Genomic DNA, 23,412 nt, shown 5'->3' with positions numbered 1-23,412 from the left:
GGCCGGGCTTAACCCAGGCTTAGGTCAGATTTAACCTGGATTTATGTCAGGTTTAACCTGGAATTATATTGGATTTAGCACAACCGCAGCCGCAGGGTGAGACACTGGGCTTAGGCTGGGCTTAACCTGGGTTTAGGCCGGGCTTAACCCGGGCTTAGGTCAGATTTAGCCTGGATTTATGTCAGGTTTAGCACAACCGCAGCCGCAGGGTGAGACACCGCCCTTAGGCCCGGCTTAACCCGCGCTTAGGCCGGGCTTAACCTGGGTTTAGGTCAGATTTAACCTGGATTTATATTGGATTTTTCCTGGATTTATGTCAGGTTTAGCACAACCGCAGCCGCAGGGTGAGACACCGGGCTTAGGCCCGGCTTAACCCGCGCTTAGGCCGGGCTTAACCCGGGCTTTGGTCAGATTTAACCTGGATTTATGTCAGATTTAGCCTGGATTTATGTCAGATTTAGCACAACCGCAGCCGCAGGGTGAGACACCGGGCTTAGGCCCGGCTTAACCTGGGTTTAGGCTGGGCTTAACCTGGGCTTAGGTCAGATTTAACCTGGATTTATGTCAGATTTAGCACAACCGCAGCCGCAGGGTGAGACACTGGGCTTAGGCCCGGCTTAACCCGCGCTTAGGCCGGGCTTAACCCGGGCTTTGGTCAGATTTAACCTGGATTTATGTCAGATTTAGCACAGAGACACCGCCCTTAGGCTGGGCTTAACCCGGGTTTAGGCCGGGCTTAACCCGGGCTTAGGTCAGATTTAGCCCGATTTATATCAGATTTAATCCGTATTTATATCGGATTTAACCCGGATTTATGTCAGATTTAGCACAACCGCAGCCGCAGGGTGAGACACCGGGCTTAGGCCCGGCTTAACCCGGGTTTAGGCCGGGCTTAACCTGGGTTTAGGCCGGGCTTAACCCGGGTTTAGGTCAGATTTAACCTGGATTTATGTCAGATTTAGCACAACCGCAGCCGCAGGGTGAGACACCGCCCTTAGGCCCGGCTTAACCCGCGCTTAGGCCGGGCTTAACCCGCACTTAGGTCAGATTTATCCTGGATTTATATCGGATTTAACCTGGAATTATATTGGATTTTTCCTGGATTTATGTCAGATTTAGCACAACCGCAGCCGCAGGGTGAGACACTGGGTTTAGGCCGGGCTTAACCCGCGCTTAGGCCGGGCTTAACCCGGGTTTAGGTCAGGTTTAACCTGGATTTATGTCAGATTTAGCACAACCGCAGCCGCAGGGTGAGACACCGGGCTTAGGCCGGGCTTAACCCAGGCTTAGGCCGGGCTTAACCTGGGTTTAGGCTGTGTTTATGTCAGATTTATCCTGGATTTCCCCTGGAATTCCCCCAGATTTATCCTGGATTTCCCCTGGATTTATCCCAGATTTATCCTGGATTTCCCCTGGAATTCCCCCAGATTTATCCTGGATTTCCCCTGGATTTATCCCAGATTTATCCTGGATTTCCTCTGGATTTTCCCAGATTTATCCTGGATTTCCCCTGGATTTATCCCAGATTTATCCTGGATTTCCCCTGGATTTATCCCAGATTTATCCTGGATTTCCCCTGGATTTATCCCTGGTTTATCCTGGATTTCCCCTGGATTTATCCCAGATTTATCCTGGATTTCCCCTGGATTTATCCCAGATTTATCCTGGATTTCCCCTGGATTTATCCCAGATTTATCCTGGATTTCCCCTGGATTTATCCCAGATTTATCCTGGATTTCCCCTGGATTTATCCCAGATTTATCCTGGATTTCCCCTGGATTTATCCCAGATTTATCCTGGATTTCCCCTGGATTTATCCCAGATTTATCCTGGATTTCCCCTGGATTTATCCCTGGTTTATCCTGGATTTCCCCTGGATTTATCCCAGATTTATCCTGGATTTCCCCTGGATTTATCCCAGATTTATCCTGGATTTCCCCTGGATTTATCCCAGATTTATCCTGGATTTCCCCTGGATTTATCCCTGGTTTATCCTGGATTTCCCCTGGATTTATCCCAGATTTATCCCGGATTTCCCCTGGATTTATCCCAGATTTATCCTGGATTTCCCCTGGATTTATCCCAGATTTATCCTGGATTTCCCCTGGATTTATCCCAGATTTATCCTGGATTTCCCCTGGATTTATCCCAGATTTATCCCAGATTTATCCTGGATTTATCCCAGGTTTATCCTGGATTTCCCCTGGATTTATCCCTGGTTTATCTTTCATTTCCTCTGGATTTATCCCGGGTCTAGCAGGAATTCCTGGATTTATCCCAGATCTAGCAGGAATTCCTGGATTTATCCCGGGTCTAGCAGGAATTCCTGGATTTATCCTGGGTCTGGCAGGAATTCCTGGATTTATCCCGGGTCTGGCAGGAATTCCTGGATTTATCCTGGGTCTGGCAGGAATTCCTGGATTTATCCCGGGTCTAGCAGGAATTCCTGGATTTATCCCGGGTCTAGCAGGAATTCCTGGATTTATCCCGGGTCTAGCAGGAATTCCTGGATTTATCCCATTTTTCTGCACAATCCCTGGAGAATTCCAGGATTGATCCCCTCTCCCAATCCCCTCTGGAATTCCCAGAACTCTGGGATTTTTTCCCCCAAACTCCTCTGGAATTCCCAGAATTCCAGGATTTTTCCTGATTTTCCCCCCCAAACCCCTCTGGAATTCTTGGAATTCCAGGATTTTTCCCGTTTTTCCTCCCAAAGCCCTCTGGAATTATTGGAATACTGGGATTTTCCCCCATTTTTCCCTCAGACCTTTCTGGAATTCTCAGAATTCCGGGATTTTTCCCCCAGTCCACTCTGGAATTCCCGGAATTCCGGGATTTCTCCCCAAACCTCTCTGGAATTCCCGGAATTCTGGGATTTCTCCCCCCAAACCCCTCTGGAATTGATGGAATTCCAGGATTTTTCCCAATTTCCCCCCCCAAACCCCTCTGGAATTCCCAGAATTCCGGGATTTTCCCCCAAACCCCTCTGGAATTCCCAGAATTCCGGGATTTTCCCCCCCAATCCCCTCTGGAATTCCCAGAATTCCAGGATTTTCCCCCCCAATCCCCTCTGGAATGGCTGGAATTCTTGGATTTTCCCCCAAATCCTTCTGGAATTGCTGGAATTCCGGGATTTTCCCCCCAATGCCCTCTGGAATTCCCGGAATTCCGGGATTTTTCCCCCAAACCCCTCTGGAATGGCTGGAATTCCGGGATTTTCCCCCCAGACCCCTCTGGAATTGCTGGAATTCCGGGATTTTCCCCCCAACCCCTCTGGAATTCCCAGAATTCCGGGATTTTTCCCCCAAACCCCTCTGGAATTGCTGGAATTCCGGGATTTTCCCCCCCAAACCCTTCTGGAATTGCTGGAATTCCGGGATTTTCCCCTCAAACCCCTCTGGAATTGCCAGAATTCTGGGATTTTCCCCCAAACCCTTCTGGAATTGCTGGAATTCCGGGATTTTCCCCCCAAACCCCTCTGGAATTGCTGGAATTCCGGGATTTTCCCCCAAACCCTTCTGGAATGGCTGGAATTCCGGGATTTTCCCCCCCAAACCCCTCTGGAATTCCCAGAATTCCGGGATTTTTCCCCCCAATCCCCTCTGGAATTGCTGGAATTCCGGGATTTTCCCCCCCAAACCCCTCTGGAATTCCCAGAATTCCGGGATTTTCCCCCCAATCCCCTCTGGAATTCCCAGAATTCTGGGATTTTTCCCCCAAACCCCTCTGGAATTGCTGGAATTCCGGGATTTTCCCCCCCAAACCCTTCTGGAATTGCTGGAATTCCGGGATTTTCCCCTCAAACCCCTCTGGAATTGCCAGAATTCTGGGATTTTCCCCCAAACCCTTCTGGAATTGCTGGAATTCCGGGATTTTCCCCCCAAACCCCTCTGGAATTGCTGGAATTCCGGGATTTTCCCCCAAACCCTTCTGGAATGGCTGGAATTCCGGGATTTTCCCCCCCAAACCCCTCTGGAATTCCCAGAATTCCGGGATTTTTCCCCCCAATCCCCTCTGGAATTGCTGGAATTCCGGGATTTTCCCCCCCAAACCCCTCTGGAATTCCCAGAATTCCGGGATTTTCCCCCCAATCCCCTCTGGAATTCCCAGAATTCTGGGATTTTTCCCCCAAACCCCTCTGGAATTGCTGGAATTCCGGGATTTTCCCCCCAATCCCCTCTGGAATTGCTGGAATTCCAGGATTTCTCCCCCAAACCCCTCTGGAATTCCCAGAATTCCGGGATTTTCCCCCCCAACCCCTCTGGAATTCCCAGAAATCCGGGATTTTCCCCCCAATCCCCTCTGGAATTCCCAGAATTCCGGGACTTTTCCCCCCAGATCCCTCTGGAATTGCTGGAATTCCAGGATTTTCCCCCCAAACCCCTCTGGAATTGCTGGAATTCCGGGATTTCTCCCCCTAAACCCCTCTGGAATTCCCAGAACTCCAGGATTTTCCCCCCAGACCCCTCTGGAATGGCTGGAATTCCGGGATTTTCCCCCCAGTCCCCTCTGGAATTGCTGGAATTCCGGGATTTTTCCCGTTTTTCCCCAGCTGGCAGCGGAGCAGTTCAAGAAGACGAGCCTGCACGTGGCCAAGAGCGTCCTGAACAACAAACACATCGTGAGGATGCTGGAGAAATACCTGCAGGTAACCCTGGGAAACCGGGAATTCCTCACCCCGGGAATCCCTGCTGCCCGGGGATCCTGCCCCAAGAAATCCCCCAAAAGATCCCCCCAGGATTCCAGGGAAATCGCCCAAAATTCCCACCAAATCCAAAAAAAAATCGCCCAAAAATTCACCCCAAAATTCCCACCAAATCCAAAAAAAATTCTGCAAAAATCATCCAAAAATTCCCCCAAAATCCCACAAAATATTCCGCAAAAATCGTCCAAAAATTCCCCAAAATCCCACAAAAAATTCCGCAAAAATCGCCCAAAAATTCCCCCAAAATTCCACAAAAATCTTCAAAACAATCCTGCAAAAATCATCCAAAAATTCTCCCAAAATTCCACAAAAATCCAAAAAAAATCCCGCAAAAATCGCCCCAAAATTCCCCCAAAATCCCACAAAAATCCTCAAAAAATTCCGCAAAAACCGTCCAAAAATTCCCTCAAAATCCCACAAAAAATTCCGCAAAAATCTTCCAAAAATTCCCTCAAAATCCCACAAAAAATTCCGTAAAAATCGTCCAGAAATTCCCCCAAAATCCCACAAAAATTCTCAAAAAATTCTGTAAAAATCGCCCAAAAATTCCCCCAAAATCCACAAAAATCCTCAAAAAATCCTCATAATATCCCACAAAAATCCCCAAAAAATTCCTCAAAATATCCCACAAAAATCCCCAAAAAAACCCAAAAATCGTCCAAAAATTCCCTCAAAATCCCACAAAAAATTCCGCAAAAATCGCCCAAAAATTCCCCCAAAATCCCACAAAAATCCTCAAAAAATTCCGCAAAAATCGTCCAAAAATTCCCTCAAAATCCCACAAAAAATTCCGCAAAAATCGTCCAAAAATTCCCCAAAATCCCACAAAAAATTCCGTAAAAATCGTCCAAAAATCCCTCCAAAATCCCACAAAAATCCTCAAAAAATCCCGCAAAAATCGCCCAAAAATTCCCCCAAAATCCCACAAAAAATTCCGCAAAAATCGCCCCAAAATTCCCCCAAAATCCCACAAAAATCCTCAAAAAATTCCGCAAAAACCGTCCAAAAATTCCCTCAAAATCCCACAAAAAATTCCGCAAAAATCTTCCAAAAATTCCCTCAAAATCCCACAAAAAATTCCGTAAAAATCGTCCAGAAATTCCCCCAAAATCCCACAAAAATTCTCAAAAAATTCTGTAAAAATCGCCCAAAAATTCCCCCAAAATCCCACAAAAATCCTCAAAAAATCCTCATAATATCCCACAAAAATCCCCAAAAAATTCCTCAAAATATCCCACAAAAATCCCAAAAAACCCCCAAAAATCCAAACAAAATTCCCCAGAAATTCCCCCAAAAATTCCAAATAAATCCCCAAAAATTCAAAAAAGTGCAAAAAAAGTTTCCTACGAAATAATAGAAATTCTGTTAAAATCGCCCAAAAAATCCCCCCCAAATCCCAAAAAAATCCCCCAAAAAATCATCAAAAAATCCCACAAAAATCCCCACTAAAATCTAAAGAAAATTCCGCAAAAATTCCCCCAAAAATTAAAAAAAAATCCCCAAAAATTAAAAAAAAATGCAAAAAAAAATTTCCCACAAAATAAAAGAAAAAATTCTGTGAAAATTGATCAAAAATTCCCCCAAAATCCCCAAAAAATTAAAAAAAGCCCCAAAAAATTCCCATAAAAATTCCCCAAAAAACCCCAAAAATCCAAAGAAAATTCCCCAGACATTCCCCAAAAAAATTCCCAAAAATTTTAAGAAAAGCCAAAAAAAAAATCTCATACATTTTGCCTCAAAATTCCTCCAAAAAATAGAAAAAATTCCCAAAAAATTCCCCACAAAATTCCCAAAAAATCTCCTCAAAATTCTCCAAAAAAATCCCCCAAAATATCCCCAAAAAATAAAAAAAATTCCAAAAAAGCCCAAAAATTCTCACAAAAATTCCCCAAAAATTTCACCAAAATATCCCCCCAAAAAACCCAAGGAAATCCCCCAAAAATTCCCTAAAAAATCCCCCAAAAAATTCCCTAAAAAATCCCCAAAAAATCCCCAAAAAATAAAAAAATTCCCCCAAAAATTCCTTTAAAAATCCCCCAAAAAATTCCCTAAAAATCCCCAAAAAATCCCCAAAAAATAAAAAAAATCCCCCAAAAATTCCTTAAAAAATCCCCCAAAAATTCCCTAAAAAATCCCACCAAAATTCCCCAAAATTAAAAAAATTCCCCCAAAAATTCCAAAATATCCCCATCCCAAAAATAAAAAAAATTCCCAAACAATTCCCCTAAAAATCAAATTTAAAAAAATCCCCAAAAATCCCCAAAAAATCCTCAAAATCCCCCCCAAAATCTTCAGTTTTCCCCATTTTTTTGGTGTTTTTTGTCCTTTTTTGGTTGTTTTTTTTTTTAATTTTGTTTTTCCCCGATGATTTTGGCAGATTTTGACAATTTTTTCCCAATTTTTTTTGTTGGTGGGGGGGAATTTTTCCCAATTTTTATTTTTGGCGGGAATTTTTCCCCAATTTTTTCCCTTCATCTCTTCAGCACTAAACCAAAAATCCCCAAAATCCTGGAATTGGCCCAAAATTCCCCCCTGGAGCTGTGACTGCCGTTCAGGAATTTTGGAGAATTTTGGGAATTTTGGGAATTTTGGAGAATTTTTGGAATTTTTGGGGCGGTTCCAGCCTCAAATCCCAATTCCAGGAATCCAAAATTCCCCAAAATTCCCCAAAATTCCCCAAAATTCCCATTTTTTCCCCTTGGGGGAGGGCAGACTGGGAGGGCAGGGCCGGGAATTGGGAGATTTTCCGGAAGGTTCCGGGCAGGATCCGCAGCCCGGCCGAAGGATGGGCGGCGCCTCCGGACGATTCTCGGGAATCGCGGCGGGAGAAGCTCCGAGATCGCAACGATTCCTCCCCCCTGCCAAACGTTTGGGGGCAAAAGTTGGGAAAAAAAGGGAAAAAAGTGGGAAAAACGCTGCCTGTGCCTCTGGCTCCTGGGAAAAACGGGAATTGCAGCCCGAAAAATGGGAATGGGAGCCCCAAAAATGGGATTTGGAGCCCAAAATATGGGATTTGGATCCCGGAAAATGGGATTTGGATCCTGAAAAATGGGAATTGGAGCCCAAAAAATGGGATTTGGAGCCCAAAAATGGGATTTGGAGCCCAAAAAATGGGATTTGGAGCCCGAAAAATGGGAATAGGATCCCGAAAAATGGGATTTGGAGCCCAAAAAATGGGATTTGAAGCCCAAAAAATGGGATTTGGAGCCCAAAAATGGGATTTGGATCCCAAAAATGGGATTTGGAGCCCAAAAAATGGGATTTGGAGCCCAAAAATGGGATTTGGAGCCCAAAAATGGGATTTGGATCCCAAAAAATGGGAATTGGAGCCCAAAAATGGGATTTGGAGCCCAAAAATGGGATTTGGATCCCCAAAAATGGGATTTGGATCCCGAAAAATGGGATTTGGAGCCCAAAAATGGGAATTGGATCCCAAAAATGGGAATTGGATCCCGAAAAATGGGAATAGGATCCCGAAAAATGGGATTTGGATCCTGAAAAATGGGAATTGGATCCCAAAAATGGGAATTGGATCCCGAAAAATGGGAATGGGATCCGAAAAATGGGAATTGGAGCCCAAAAATGGGAATTGGATCCCAAGAAATGGGATTGGGATCCCAGAAAAAGGGACTTGGAGTCCATGGAAAAAGGAGTTTGGATCGTGGGAAGACGGACCTGGAGTCCTGGGAAAAATGGGATTTGGATCCCAAGAGAAAGGGATTTTGGATCCCGGGAAGACGACTTCGGATCCCCGAAAAATGGGAGTTGGATCCCAAAAAATGGGAGTTGGATCCCAAAAAAAAGGGACCTTGGAGTCCAAGGAAAAAGGATTTTGGATCCTGGGAAAAAGGACCTCAGGTCCTGGGAGAAATGGGATTTGGATCCCGGGAAGAGGGACCTTGGATCTTGGGAAAGAAAGGACTTTGTGTCCTGGGAGAAATGGGATTTGGATCCCAAGAAGAGGGACCTTGGATCCCGGGAAAAGTGATCCTAAATCCTGGGAAAGGGATGCTGGATCCCGGGGAAAAAGGACCTGGAGTCCAGGGAAAAGGGGGATTTGAATCCCAGGAAAAAAGGGATTTTGGATCCCAAAAAAAGGGACTTTGGATCCCAAAAAAAGGGATTTGGAGTCCAAGGCAAAATGGATTTTGGATCCTGGGAAGACGGACCTTGGGTCCTGGGAGAAATGGGATTTGGATCCCAAGAAGAGGGACCTTGGATCCCGGGAAAAATGGGATTTGGATCCCAGGAAGACGGACCTCAGGTCCTGGAAAAAATGGGATTTGGATCCCAGGAAGACGGACCTTGGGTCCTGGGAGAAATGGGATTTGGATCCCAAAACACGGGACTTTGCAGTCCATGGAAAAAGGATTTTGGATCCCGGGAAGACGGACCTCAGGTCCAGGGGAAAATGGGATTTGGATCCCAAGAAGAGGGACCTTGGATCCCGGGAAAAGTGATCCTAAATCCTGGGAAAGGGACGCTGGATCCCGGGGAAAATGGGATTTGGATCCCAGGAAGATGGACCTCAGGTCCAGGGAGAAATGGGATTTGGATCCCGGGAAAAAGGGATTTGGATCTTGGGAAAGAAAGGACTTTGGGTCCTGGGAAAAATGGGATTTGGATCCCAAGAAGAGGGACCTTGGATCCCGGGAAAAGTGATCCTAAATCCTGGGAAAGGGACGCTGGATCCCGGGGAAAAAGGACCTGGAGTCCAGGGAAAATGGGGATTTGAATCCCAGGAAAAAAGGGATTTTGGATCCCAAAAAAAGGGATTTTGAGTCCAAGGAAAAATGGATTTTGGATTCTGGGAAGACGGACCTTGGGTCCTGGGAGAAATGGGATTTGGATCCCAAGAAGAGGGACCTTGGATCCCAGGAAAAATGGGATTTGGATCCCAGGAAGACGGACCTCAGGTCCAGGGGAAAATGGGATTTGGATCCCAAGAAGAGGGACCTTGGATCCCGGGAAAAATGGGATTTGGATCCCAAAAATCGGGACTTTGCAGTCCATGGAAAAAGGATTTTGGATCCCGGGAAGACGGACCTCAGGTCCAGGGGAAAATGGGATTTGGATCCCAAAAAAAAGGGATTTGGATCCCAAAAAAAAGGGACTTTGGATCCCAGGAGAAGTGACCCTAAATCCTGGGCAAAGGGACGCTGGATCCTGGGGAAAAGCGGGATTTGGATCCCAGAAAATGGGATTTGGATCCTGGGAAGACGGACCTCGGGTCCTCAGAAAAAAGGGATTTGGATCCCAGAAAAAAGGACTTGGGATCCTGGGAAAAGGGACCTGGAGCCCTGGGAGAAATGGGATTTGGATCTCTAAAAAAGGGACCAAGGAAAAAGGACTTTGGATCCCGGGAAGACGGACCTGGAGTCCTGGGAAAAATGGGATTGGGATCCCAGAAAATGGGATTGGGATCCCAGAAAAATGGGATTTGGATCCCAGAAAAATGGGATTTGGATCCCAGGAAGAGGAACATTGGATCCCGATGTAAAGGGACACTGGATCCAGGAGAAGAAGGTACGTAGGATCCTGGGAAAAACGGGATTTGGATCCCAGAAAAACGGGATTGGGATCCTGGAAAGATGGGATTTGGATCCCTGAAAATCGGGATTTGGATCCTGGAAAGATGGGATTTGGATCCCAGAAAAAGGGACTTTGGATCCCAGAAAAATGGGATTTGAATCCCAGAAAAATGGGATTTGGATCCCAGAAAAACGGGATTTGGATCCTGGAAAGATGGGATTTGGATCCCAGAAAAAGGGATTTGGATCTTGGGAAAGAACGGAATTTGTGTCCTGGGAGAAATGGGATTTGGATCCCAAGAAGAGAGACCTTGGATCCCGGGAAAAGTGATCCTAAATCCTGGGAAAGGGACGCTGGATCCCAGGGAAAATGGGATTTGGATCCCAGGAAGAAGGGATTTGGATCTTGGGAAAGAAAGGACTTTGGGTCCTGGGAGAAATGGGATTTGGATCCCAAGAAGAGGGACCTTGGATCCCGGGAAAAATGGGATTTGGATCCCAAAAAACGGGACTTTGGAGTCCATGGCAAAAGGATTTTGGATCCCAGGAAGACGGACCTCAGGTCCAGGGGAAAATGGGATTTGGATCCCAAAAAAAAGGGACTTTGGATCCCAGGAGAAGTGACCTGAAATCCTGGGAAAGGGACGCTGGATCCCAGGGAAAATGGGATTTGGATCCCAGGAAGACGGACCTCAGGTCCTGGGAGAAATGGGATTTGGATCCCAAGAAAAAGGACTTTGGATCCTGGGAAAAGTGACCTGAAATCCTGGGCAAAGGGACGCTGGATCCCGGGGAAAAAGGACCTGGAGTCCAGGGAAAAGGGGGATTTGGATCCCTAAAAATGGGATTTGGATCCCAGGAAAAAAAGGGATTTTGGATCCCAAAAAAGGGGTTTGCAGTCCAAGGAAAAATGGATTTTGGATCCTGGGAAGACGGACCTTGGGTCCTGGGAGAAATGGGATTTGGATCCCAAAAATCGGGACTTTGGAGTCCATGGTAAAAGGATTTCGGATCCCAGGAAGACAAACCTGGAGTCCCGGGAAAAATGGGATTGGGATCCCAGAAAATGGGATTTGGATCTCAGGAAGAGAAACGTTGGATCCTGATGTAAAGGGACACTGGATCCAGGAGAAGAAGGTACGTAGGATCCTGGGGAAAACGGGATTTGGATCCCAGAAAAACGGGATTTGGATCCTGGAAAGATGGGATTTGGATCCCGGGAAGAGGAACGTTGGATCCCGATGTAAAGGGACACTGGATCCAGGAGAAGAAGGTACGTAGGATCCTGGGGAAAATGGGATTTGGATCCCAGAAAAACGGGATTTGGATCCTGGAAAGATGGGATTTGGATCCCAGAAAAAGGGACTTTGGATCCCGGGAAAAATGGGACTTGGATCCCTGAAAAACGGGATTTGGATCCTGGAAAGATGGGATTTGGATCCCAGAAAAATGGGATTGGGATCCCAGAAAAATGGGATTTGGATCCTGGAAAGATGGGATTTGGATCCCAGAAAAAGGGACGTTGGACCCCAGAAAAACAGGATTTGGATCCCTGGAAAACGGGATTTGGATCCCGGCAAAAAGGGACTTTGGATCCCGGGAAAAACGGGACTTGTGAGTGCAAGGGATCCTGGATCCTGGGAAAAGGAGGGACCTCGGAGCCCAAAAAATGGGATTTGGATCCCAAAAAAAGGGATTTGGAGTCCAAGGCAAAATGGATTTTGGATCCTGGGAAGACGGACCTTGGGTCCTGGGAGAAATGGGATTTGGATCCCAAGAAGAGGGACCTTGGATCCCGGGAAAAATGGGATTTGGATCCCAGGAAGCCGGACCTCAGGTCCTGGGAAAAATGGGATTTGGATCCCAAGAAAAAGGGATTTTGGATCCCGGGAAGAGGACTTCGGATCCCCAAAAAATGGGAGTTGGATCCCCAAAAAAAAGGGACTTTGGAGTCCAAGGAAAAAGGATTTTGGATCCTGGGAAGAGGAACGTTGGATCCCGGGATAAAGGGACATAAAGGGACACTGGATCCCAGGAAAGGAAGGGATTTGGATCTGGGAAAAACGGGATCTGGATCCCGGGAAGATGGACCCGGAGTCCAGGGGGAAAAGGGATTTTGGAACCCAGGAGAAGTGACCCCAAAGCCTGGGAAAGGGATGCTGGATCCTGGGAAAAATGGGATCTGGATCCCAAAAAATGGGATTTGGATCCCAAAAAATGGGATTTTGGATTCCCAAAAAATGGGATTTGGATCCCAAAAATAGGAGTTCGATCCCGAATAATGGGATTTGGATCCCCAAAAAATGGGATTTGGATCCCAAAAATGGGATCTGGAGTCCAAGAGAAAAGGATTTTGGATGCTGGGAAGATGGAGCTCAGGTGCAGGGAAAAATGGGATTTGAGTCCTAAAAAATGAGAATAGGATCCCAAAAAATGGGAACAGGATCCCAAAAAAATGGGATTAGGGTCCCCAAAATGGGATTTGAATCCCAAAAATGGGATTTGGATCCTAAAAAAATGGGATTTGGATCCCAAAAAATGTGATTTGGATCCTAAAAAAAAGGGATTTGGATCCCAAAAAATGGGATTTGGATCCCAAAAATGGGATCTGGATCCCAAAAATGGGATTTGGATCCCCAAAATGGGAAGTGGATCCCAAAAATGGGAAGTGGATCCCAAAAAAATGGGATGTGGATCCCAAAGAAACGGGATGTGGATCCCAAAGAAAAGGAGCGTGGATCCCACGAAGAGGGACGGTGGATCCCGGGAAAAGCAGCGACTTTGGAGTCCGAGGAAAAAGGATTCTGGATCCTGGCAAAAGGGACCTGGAGTCCCAGGAAGAGGGACCTTGGATCCCAAAAAAAAAACTGATCCCAAAAAAAGGGCTCCCCAAAAACAAGGATCCCCCAAAAAAACAGATCCCAAAAAAACGGATCCCCAAAAAAAAAGGATCCCCAAAAAAACCCCGGATTTTGGATCCTGGAAGATGGGCTTTGGATTCCAAGGGAGGAATCCTGGGAAAAGCAGGGACTTGGATCCCAAAAAAAGGATTTGGGATCCCAAAAAAGGGATCCCAGTGATCCCAGTTTGGGATGGGATCATTCCCAGTGATCCCAGTTTGGGATGGGATCATTCCCAGTGATCCCTGTTTGGGATGGGATCATTCCCATTATCCCAGTTTGGGATGGGATCATTCCAATGATCCCAGTTTGGGATGGGATCGTCCCCAGATCCCAGTTTGGGATGGGATCATCCCCAGATCCCAGTTTGGGATGGGATCATTCCCATTATCCCAGTTTGAGATGGGATCATTCCCAGATCCCAGTTTGGGATGGGATCATTCCCAGTGATCCCAGTTTGGGATGGGATCATTCCCAGCGATCCCAGTTTGGGATGGGATCGTTCCCAGTGATCCCAGTTTGGGATGGGATCGTTCCCAGTGATCCCAGTTTGGGATGGGATCATTCCCAGCGATCCCAGTTTGGGATGGGATCATTCCAGTGATCCCAGTTTGGGATGGGATCATTCCCAGTGATCCCAGTTTGGGATGGGATCGTTCCCAGTGATCCCAGTTTGGGATGGGATCATTCCCAGTGATCCCAGTTTGGGATGGGATCATTCCCAGTGATCCCAGTTTGGGATGGGATCATTCCCATTATCCCAGTTTGGGATGGGATCATTCCCAGTGATCCCAGTTTGGGATGGGATCATTCCAGTGATCCCAGATTGGGATGGGATCATTCCCAGATCCCAGTTTGGGATGGGATCATTCCCAGTGATCCCAGTTTGGGATGGGATCATTCCCAGTGATCCCAGTTTGGGATGGGATCATCCCCAGATCCCAGTTTGGGATGGGATCGTTCCCAGTGATCCCAGTTTGGGATGGGATCATTCCCAGTGATCCCAGTTTGGGATGGGATCATTCCCAGTGATCCCAGTTTGGGATGGGATCATTCCCATTATCCCAGTTTGGGATGGGATCATTCCCAGTGATCCCAGTTTGGGATGGGATCATTCCAGTGATCCCAGATTGGGATGGGATCATTCCCAGATCCCAGTTTGGGATGGGATCATTCCCAGTGATCCCAGTTTGGGATGGGATCATTCCCAGTGATCCCAGTTTGGGATGGGATCATTCCCATTATCCCAGTTTGGGATGGGATCATTCCCAGTGATCCCAGTTTGGGATGGGATCATTCCCAGTGATCCCAGTTTGGGATGGGATCATTCCCAGATCCCAGTTTGGGATGGGATCATTCCCAGTGATCCCAGTTTGGGATGGGATCATTCCCAGTGATCCCAGTTTGGGATGGGATCATTCCAATGATCCCAGTTTGGGATGGGATCATTCCCAGTGATCCCAGTTTGGGATGGGATCATTCCCAGTGATCCCAGTTTGGGATGGGATCATTCCCAGATCCCAGTTTGGGATGGGATCGTTCCCAGTGATCCCAGTTTGGGATGGGATCGTTCCCAGTGATCCCAGTTTGGGATGGGATCATTCCCAGTGATCCCAGTTTGGGATGGGATCGTTCCTGTGATCCCAGTTTGGGATGGGATCATTCCCAGTGATCCCAGTTTGGGATGGGATCGTCCCCAGATCCCAGTTTGGGATGGGATCGTTCCAGTGATCCCAGTTTGGGATGGGATCATTCCCAGTGATCCCAGTTTGGGATGGGATCATTCCCAGTGATCCCAGTTTGGGATGGGATCATTCCCAGTGATCCCAGTTTGGGATGGGATCATTCCCAGTGATCCCAGTTTGGGATGGGATCATTCCCATTATCCCAGTTTGGGATGGGATCATTCCCAGTGATCCCAGTTTGGGATGGGATCATTCCAATGATCCCAGTTTGGGATGGGATCATTCCCATTATCCCAGTTTGGGATGGGACCATTCCCAGATCCCAGTTTGGGATGGGATCATTCCCAGTGATCCCAGTTTGGGATGGGATCATTCCCAGTGATCCCAGTTTGGGATGGGATCATTCCAATGATCCCAGTTTGGGATGGGATCATTCCCAGTGATCCCAGTTTGGGATGGGATCATTCCCATTATCCCAGTTTGGGATGGGATCATTCCCAGATCCCAGTTTGGGATGGGATCGTTCCCAGTGATCCCAGTTTGGGATGGGATCGTTCCCAGTGATCCCAGTTTGGGATGGGATCATTCCCAGTGATCCCAGTTTGGGATGGGATCGTTCCTGTGATCCCAGTTTGGGATGGGATCGTTCCAGTGATCCCAGTTTGGGATGGGATCATTCCCAGTGATCCCAGTTTGGGATGGGATCATTCCCAGTGATCCCAGTTTGGGATGGGATCATTCCCAGTGATCCCAGTTTGGGATGGGATCATTCCCAGTGATCCCAGTTTGGGATGGGATCATTCCCATTATCCCAGTTTGGGATGGGATCATTCCCAGTGATCCCAGTTTGGGATGGGATCATTCCCAGTGATCCCAGTTTGGGATGGGATCATTCCCATTATCCCAGTTTGGGATGGGATCATTCCCAGTGATCCCAGTTTGGGATGGGATCATTCCAATGATCCCAGTTTGGGATGGGATCGTTCCCATTATCCCAGTTTGGGATGGGATCGTTCCCAGTGATCCCAGTTTGGGATGGGATCATTCCCAGTGATCCCAGTTTGGGATGGGATCATTCCCAGATCCCAGTTTGGGATGGGATCATTCCCAGTGATCCCAGTTTGGGATGGGATCATTCCCATTATCCCAGTTTGGGACGGGATCATTCCCAGTGATCCCAGTTTGGGATGGGATCATTCCCAGTGATCCCAGTTTGGGATGGGATCATTCCCATTATCCCAGTTTGGGATGGGATCATTCCCAGATCCCAGTTTGGGATGGGATCATTCCCAGTGATCCCAGTTTGGGATGGGATCATTCCCAGTGATCCCAGTTTGGGATGGGATCATTCCCAGTGATCCCAGTTTGGGATGGGATCATTCCCAGTAATTCCCCTTATCCCAGACCAGTTTTCCCCAATTTTCCATGATTTTCTCCCCCAAATTTCCCTGGATTTTCCCAAATTTTCAATCCCCCCCCTCCAATTTTCCCTTTCCCCCCAATTTATCCCAAAATTCCCGTTTTTCCCCCCAAATTTTCATTTTTCCCATGATTTCCCCCTAATTTTCCTTATTTTTCCCCAAAATTTCCAATTTTCCCCCCAAATTTCCTGGCTTTTCTTCCTGATTTTCCCGAATTTCCTTCCCCCCCCCGATTTTCCCTTTTCCCTCAATTTTTTTCCCAAAATTCCCATTTTTTCCACCCAATTTGCCCCTAATTTCAAGGGTTTTTCCCCCAATTTTCCCCCAAAATTCCCATTTTTCCCCCCAATTCGCCCTAAATTCCCATTTTTTCTCCCAAATTCACCCAAAATTCCCATTTTCCACCCAATTTCACCCCTAAAATTCCCATTTTTTCCCAAATTCCCCTCAAAATTCCCATTTTTCCCCCAAAATCCCATTTCCCCCCCCAAATTCACCCCAAATTCCCATTTTTCTCCAATTTCCCCTCAAAATTCCCATTTTTTTCCCCCAAATTCCCATTTCTCCCCCCAATTCACCCAAAATTCCCATTTTTTCTCCCAAATTCACCCCCAAATTCCCATTTTTTCCCCCAAATTCCCATTTTCCCCAAATTCACCCCAAAATTTCCATTTTTTTCCCCTTAAATTCCCATTTTTCCCCAAGTTCCCATTTTTCTCCAATTTCACCCCAAAATTCCCATTTTCCCCCCAATTTCACCCCAAAATTCCCATTCTTTCCCCCAAATTCCCATTTCTCCCCCAATTCACCCAAAATTCCCATTTTTCCCCAATTTCCCCTTAAAATTCCCATTTTTCCCCCAAAATTCCCATTTTTCCCCCCAGATTCCCATTTTTCCTCCAATTCACCCCAAAATTCCCATTTACCCTCCAAATTCACCCAATTCCCATTTTTCCCCAAATTCACCCCAAAATTCCCATTTTCCCCCCCAAATTCACCCCAAAATTCCCATTTTTTCCCCCAAATTCCCATTTTTTCCCCAAATTCACCCCCAAGTTCCCATTTTTCTCCAATTTCCCCTCAAAATTCCCATTTTTTCCCCCCAAATTCCCATTTCTACCCCCAATTCACCCAAAATTCCCATTTTTTCTCCCAAATTCCCCCCCAGATTCCCATTTTTTTCTCCAAATTCCCATTTTTCCCCAAATTCACCCAAAAATTTCCATTTTTTTCCCCTTAAATTCCCATTTTTTCCCCCAAATTCCCATTTCTCCCCCAATTCACCCAAAATTCCCATTTTTTCTCCCAAATTCACCCCCAAATTCCCAATTTTTTCTCTAAAATTCCCATTTTTCCCCCCAAATTCCCACTTTTCCTACAATTCACCCCAAAATTCCCATTTACCCCCCAAATTCACCCCAAAATTCCAATTTTTCCCCAATTTCCCCTTAAATTCCCATTTTCCCCCAAAATTCCCATTTTTTCCCCCAGATTCCCATTTTTCCTCCAATTCACCCCAAAATTCCCATTTACCCTCCAAATTCACCCCCTAATTCCCATTTTTCCCGAAATTCACCCCAAAATTCCCATTTTTCCCCCAAATTACCCCCAAAATCCCATTTCCCCCCCCATTTCAACACAAAATTCCCATTTTTTCCTCAAATTCCCATTTGCCCCCAAATTCCCATTTTTTTCCCCAAATTCCCATTTTCCCTCCAATTTCACCCCAAAATTCCCATTTTTCCCCTCAAAATTCCCATTTTTCCCCCAAATTCCCCCCAAAATTCCCATTTTTTCCCCCAAATTCCCATTTTTCCCCCCAAAATTCCCATTTTTCCCCCAAATTCACCCCAAAATACCCATTCTTTCCGACAAATTCACCCCCAAATTCCCATTTTTCCCCCAAAATTCCCATTTTTCCCCCCAAATTCCCATTTTTTCCCCCAAATTCCCATTTTTCCCTCAAATTCACCCTAAAATTCCCATTTATTTCCCCCCAAATTCACCCCGAAATTCCCATTTTTTCCCCCAAGTTCCCATTTTTCCCCAAATTCACCCCAAAATTCCCATTTTTTCCCCCAAATTCCCATTTTCCCCCCAAATTCACCCCGAAATTCCCATTTTTTCCCCAAAATTCCCTTTTTTTCCCCAAAATTCCCATTTCTCCTCCAAATTCCCATTTTTTCCCCAAAATTCCCATTTCTCCCCCAAATTCACCCTTAAATTCCTGTTTTTTTCCCCCAAATTCCCATTTTTCCCCCAATTCACCCCAAAATTCCCATTCTTTCCCCCAAATTCACCCCAAAATTCCCATTTTCCACCCAATTTCACCCCAAAATTCCCATTTTTTCCCCAAAATTCCCATTTTTCCCTCAAATTCACCCAAAATTCCCATTTATTTCCCCCCAAATTCACCCCGAAAATCCCATTTTTTCCCTAAAATTCCCATTTTCCCCCAAATTCACCCCAAAATTCCCATTTTCCCCCAAAATTCCCATTTTCCCCCAAATTCACCCCAAAATTCCCATTTTTTCTCCCAAAATTCCCATTTTTCCCCCAAAATTCCCATTTTTTTTCCCCAAAATTGCCATTTTTTCCCCAAAATTCCCATTTTTTCCCCCCAAAATTCCCATTTTTCTCCCCCAAATTCCCATTTTTTCCCCCTCAGGGTGAAGATCCCTTCACGGAGGAGCCCCAGGAGGGCCCCAAAGCCGCGGAAACGCCGGAAAAATCCCCGGAGAAATCCCAAATTCCCGAGGATTGCCCCAAATCCCAGGAATTCCTGACGGCCCCCAGGCCCCTCCTGGTGCCCCCGTTCCTGGAGGAGCCCGAAATTCCTGAAAATCCCCAAAATTCCCAGGAAAACCCCCCGGAAAATCCAAAAAACCCCCCGGAAAATCCCCCGGAAAATCCCCAAAATCCTCAGGAAAATTCCCAAGAAAATCCTGAAAATTCCCAGGAAAATCCTGAAAATTCCCCGGAAAATCCCCAAAATTCCCCAGAAAATCCCCAAAACCCTCAGGAAAATCCCCCAGAAAATTCCCAGGAATTTGGGATTTCCCCCCAAAACCAACCAGAAGAGGAAAATCCGGAAAAAAATCCGGGAAAAACTCCGGAAAAAATTCCGGCAAAAGAGGAAAAAACCCCGGCCAAGGAGGAAGAGAAAAGCTCAGAGGAGCCCTGAGAATTCCAGGTGAGGATTCCATCCCAAAAAATTTGGATTTTTCCCGAAATCTTCCCAAACTATTCCCAGGAACCCCCAAAAATTCCCAATTTTCCAATGGATTTCCCAATTTCCCATGATTTTCCCCCCAATTTTCCCCGGGTTTTTCCCTAATTTTCATTTTTTTCCCCAAATTTTTCAGTTTTTACCCCCCCAAATTTCCCATTTCCCCCAATTTCCCAGGATTTTTCCCCAATTTTCCCTAATTTTTAATTTTTTCCCCAATTTCATCCTATTTTTCTTTATTTTTCCCCAATTTCCTCTGCTTTCCCCCCAATTTTCCCTGGGTTTTTCCCTAATTTTCATTTTTTCCCCCAATTTTTCAGGTTTTCCTCCCCAAATTTCCCATTTTCCCCAATTTCCCAGGATTTTTTCCCTAATTTTAAATTTTTCCCCAATTTTATGCAATTTTCCTTTGATTTCCCCCCAATTTTCCGTTTTTTTCCTTAATTTTCATTTTTTCCCCCAATTTTTCAAGTTTTTCCCCCAATTTCCCACAATTTTCCTCCAAATTTTCCCTACTTTTCCCCAATTTTCAATTTTTCCCCAATTTTATCCAATTTTCCCAATTTTCCATTATTTTTCCCCCAATTTTCCCTGGTTTTTTCCATAATTTTCATTTTTCTCCCCAAATTTTTCAAGTTTTTTTCCCCAATTTCCCACAATTTTCCCCCAAATTTTCCCTGCTTTTCCCTAATTTTCAATTTTTCCCCAATTTTCCCAATTTTCCATTATTTTCCCCCCAATTTTCCCTGTTTTTTTCCCTAATTTTCATTTTTTTCCCCAAATTTTTCAAATTTTTTCCCCAATTTCCCACAATTTCTCCCCAATTTTCCCTAATTTTTATTTTTTCCCCAATTTTTCCCAATTTTCCATGATTTTCCCCCAAATTTTCCCTGTTTTTTTCCCTAATTTTCATTTATTTCCCCAAATTTTTCAGTTTTTTCCCCCCCAAATTTCCCATTTCCCCCAATTTCCCAGGATTTTTCCCCAATTTTCCCCAATTTTTAATTTTTCCCCAATTTCATCCTATTTTTCTTTATTTTTCCCCAATTTCCTCTGCTTTCCCCCCAATTTTCCCTGGGTTTTTCCCTAATTTTCATTTTTTCCCCCAATTTTTCAGGTTTTTCCTCCCAAATTTCCCATTTTCCCCAATTTCCCAGGATTTTTTCCCTAATTTTAAATTTTTCCCCAATTTTATGCAATTTTCCTTTGATTTCCCCCCAATTTTCCGTTTTTTTCCTTAATTTTCATTTTCCCCCCAATTTTTCAAGTTTTTCCCCCAATTTCCCATTATTTCCCCCCAAATTTTCCCTACTTTTCCCTAATTTTCAATTTTTTCTCAATTTTATCCAATTTTTCCAATTTTCCATTATTTTCCCCCCAATTTTCCCTGTTTTTTTCCCTAATTTTCATTTTTTCCCCAAATTTTTCAAGTTTTTTCCCCAATTTCCCACGATTTTCCCCCAATTTTCCCTAATTTTCAATTTTTTCCAATTTTCCATTATTTTTCCCCCCAATTTTCCCTGGGTTTTTTTCCCTAATTTTCATTTTCCCCCCAAATTTTTCAGGTTTTTCCCCCCAAATTTCCCATTTTCCCCAATTTTCCTTTATTTTTCCCCCAATTTTTCCTATTTTCTCCCTAACTTTCAATGTGATTTTCCCTAATTTTCATTTTTTCCCCAATTTTATCCAATTTTCCCAATTTTTCATTATTTTCCCCCCAATTTTCCCTGGTTTTTTCCCTAATTTTCATTTTTTCCCCCAATTTTTCAGGTTTTTCCCCCCCAAAATTTCCCATTTCCCCCAATTTCCCAAGATTTTTCCCCAATTTTCCCTAATTTTTAATTTTTTCCCCAATTTCATCCTATTTTTCTTTATTTTTCCCCAATTCCCTCTGCTTTCCCCCCAATTTTCCCTGGGGTTTTTCCCTAATTTTCATTTTTTCCCCCCAATTTTTCAGGTTTTTCCCCCCCAAATTTCCCATTTTCCCCAATTTTCCTTTATTTTTTCCCTAATTTTAAATTTTTCCCCAATTTTATCCAATTTTCCATTATTTTCCCCCCAATTTTCCCTGGTTTTTTCCTTAATTTTCATTTTTTCCCCCAATTTTTCAAGTTTTTCCCCCAATTTCCCACAATTTCCCCCCAATTTTCCCTGCTTTTCCCTAATTTTCTTTTTTTTCCCCAATTTTATCCAATTTTCCCAATTTTCCATTGTTTCCCCCCAATTTTCCTTGTTTTTTTTCCCTAATTTTCATTTTTTCCCCCAATTTTTCAGGTTTTTCCCCCCCAAATTTCCCATTTTCCCCAATTTCCCAGGATTTTCCCCCAATTTTTCCTATTTTCTCCCCAACTTTCCATGTGATTTTCCCTAATTTTCAATTTTTCCCCAATTTTCCCAATTTTCCATTATTTTCCCCCCCAATTTTCCCTGGGTTTTTCCCTAATTTTCATTTTTTTCCCCAAATTTTTCAAAATTTTTCCCCAATTTCCCACAATTTCTCCCCAATTTTCCCTATTTTTCAATTTTTCCCCAATTTCCCCAATTTTCCATGATTTCCCCCCCATTTTCCCTGGGTTTTTTTCCCTAATTTTCATTTTTTGCCCCCAATTTTTCAGGTTTTCCCCCCCAAATTTCCCATTTTCCCCAATTTCCCAGGATATTTCCCCAATTTTCCCTAATTTTTAATTTTTTCCCCAATTTCATCCTATTTTTCTTTATTTTTCCCCAATTTCCTCTGCTTTCCCCCCAATTTTCCCTGTTTTTTTTCCCTAATTTTCATTTTTTTCCCCAAATTTTTCAAGTTTTTTCCCCAATTTCCCACGATTTCCCCCCAATTTTCCCTAATTTTCATTTTTTCCCCAATTTTCCATGATTTCCCCCCAATTTTCCCTGGGTTTTTTTCCCTAATTTTCATTTTTTCCCCCAATTTTTCAGGTTTTTCCCCCCCAAATTTCCCATTTTCCCCAATTTCCCAGGATTTTCCCCCAATTTTTCCTATTTTCTCCCTAACTTTCCATGTTATTTTCCATAATTTTCAATTTTTTCCCAATTTCATCCAATTTTCACACTCTTCTGTTATTTCCCCCCAATTTTCCCTGGGTTTTTTTCCTAATTTTCATTTTTCTCCCCAATTTTTTCAAGTTTTTTTCCCCAATTTCCCACAATTTTCCCCCAAATTTTCCCTACTTTTCCCTAATTTTCAATTTTTCGTCAATTTTCCCAATTTTCCATTATTTTCCCCCCCAATTTTCCCTGTTTTTTTCCTAATTTTCATTTTTTTCCCCAAATTTTTCAAGTTTTTCCCCCAATTTTCCCGAATTTTCAATTTTTCCCAATTTTATCCAATTTTCCCAATTTTCCATGATTTTCCCCCCAATTTTCCCTGGTTTTTTCCCTAATTTTCATTTTTTTCCCCAAATTTTTCAAGTTTTTTTCCCCAATTTCCCACAATTTTCCCCCAATTTTCCCTAATTTTTATTTTTTCCCCAATTTTCCCAATTTTCCATTATTATTTCCCCCCAATTTTCCATTCTTTTTTCCCTAATTTTCATTTTTTCCCCAATTTTCCATGATTTCCCCCCAATTTTCCATGATTTTTTCCTTAATTTTAATTTTCCCCCCCAATTTTCCCACCCTTTTCCTTAAATTCCAACATTTTTTCCCATTTTTTTTCTGGTTTTCCCCCCAATTTTCCATTTCCTCCCCAATTCTGGGGACAATTCCTGAAAATCTCCAAAAAATTCCCAAAATTCAAATTAATTTTTTTCCCATTTTTTTCCTGATTTTTTTTTTTCTTTTCCTTTTCCAGGATGAAGAAACCACAAAAGAGGAAAAAAAAAAAATCCCAAATTTTCCCATTCCTGAGGAATTCCTGCTGAGATTTTGGGCCAAAAAAACCCCAAAAATGGGAAAAAATAAAAAGTTCAAAATTTGGAAAAATC

The 23,412-nt window shown here is 44.3% G+C and overlaps 1 protein-coding gene across 1 annotated transcript in view; it reads left to right on the top strand.

Annotated features, from left to right (window-relative positions):
- Positions 1-23,412, top strand: part of AKAP8 (A-kinase anchoring protein 8) — a 36,087-nt gene extending 12,675 nt beyond the window's left edge. Inside the window, exons 6-8 of the mRNA XM_059872050.1 lie at positions 4,553-4,648; positions 18,911-19,435; positions 23,280-23,412. Coding sequence (XP_059728033.1) covers positions 4,553-4,648; positions 18,911-19,426 — 612 coding nt within the window. The 3' untranslated portion in view covers positions 19,427-19,435; positions 23,280-23,412. The remainder of the gene's footprint in view (positions 1-4,552; positions 4,649-18,910; positions 19,436-23,279) is intronic.

Source organism: Haemorhous mexicanus, chromosome 34 (assembly GCF_027477595.1).
Source record: "Haemorhous mexicanus isolate bHaeMex1 chromosome 34, bHaeMex1.pri, whole genome shotgun sequence".
NCBI classification, from domain to species: domain Eukaryota; kingdom Metazoa; phylum Chordata; class Aves; order Passeriformes; family Fringillidae; genus Haemorhous; species Haemorhous mexicanus.
Note: the sequence above shows the minus strand (reverse complement) of the source record. Positions and strands in the feature narration are given on the sequence as shown.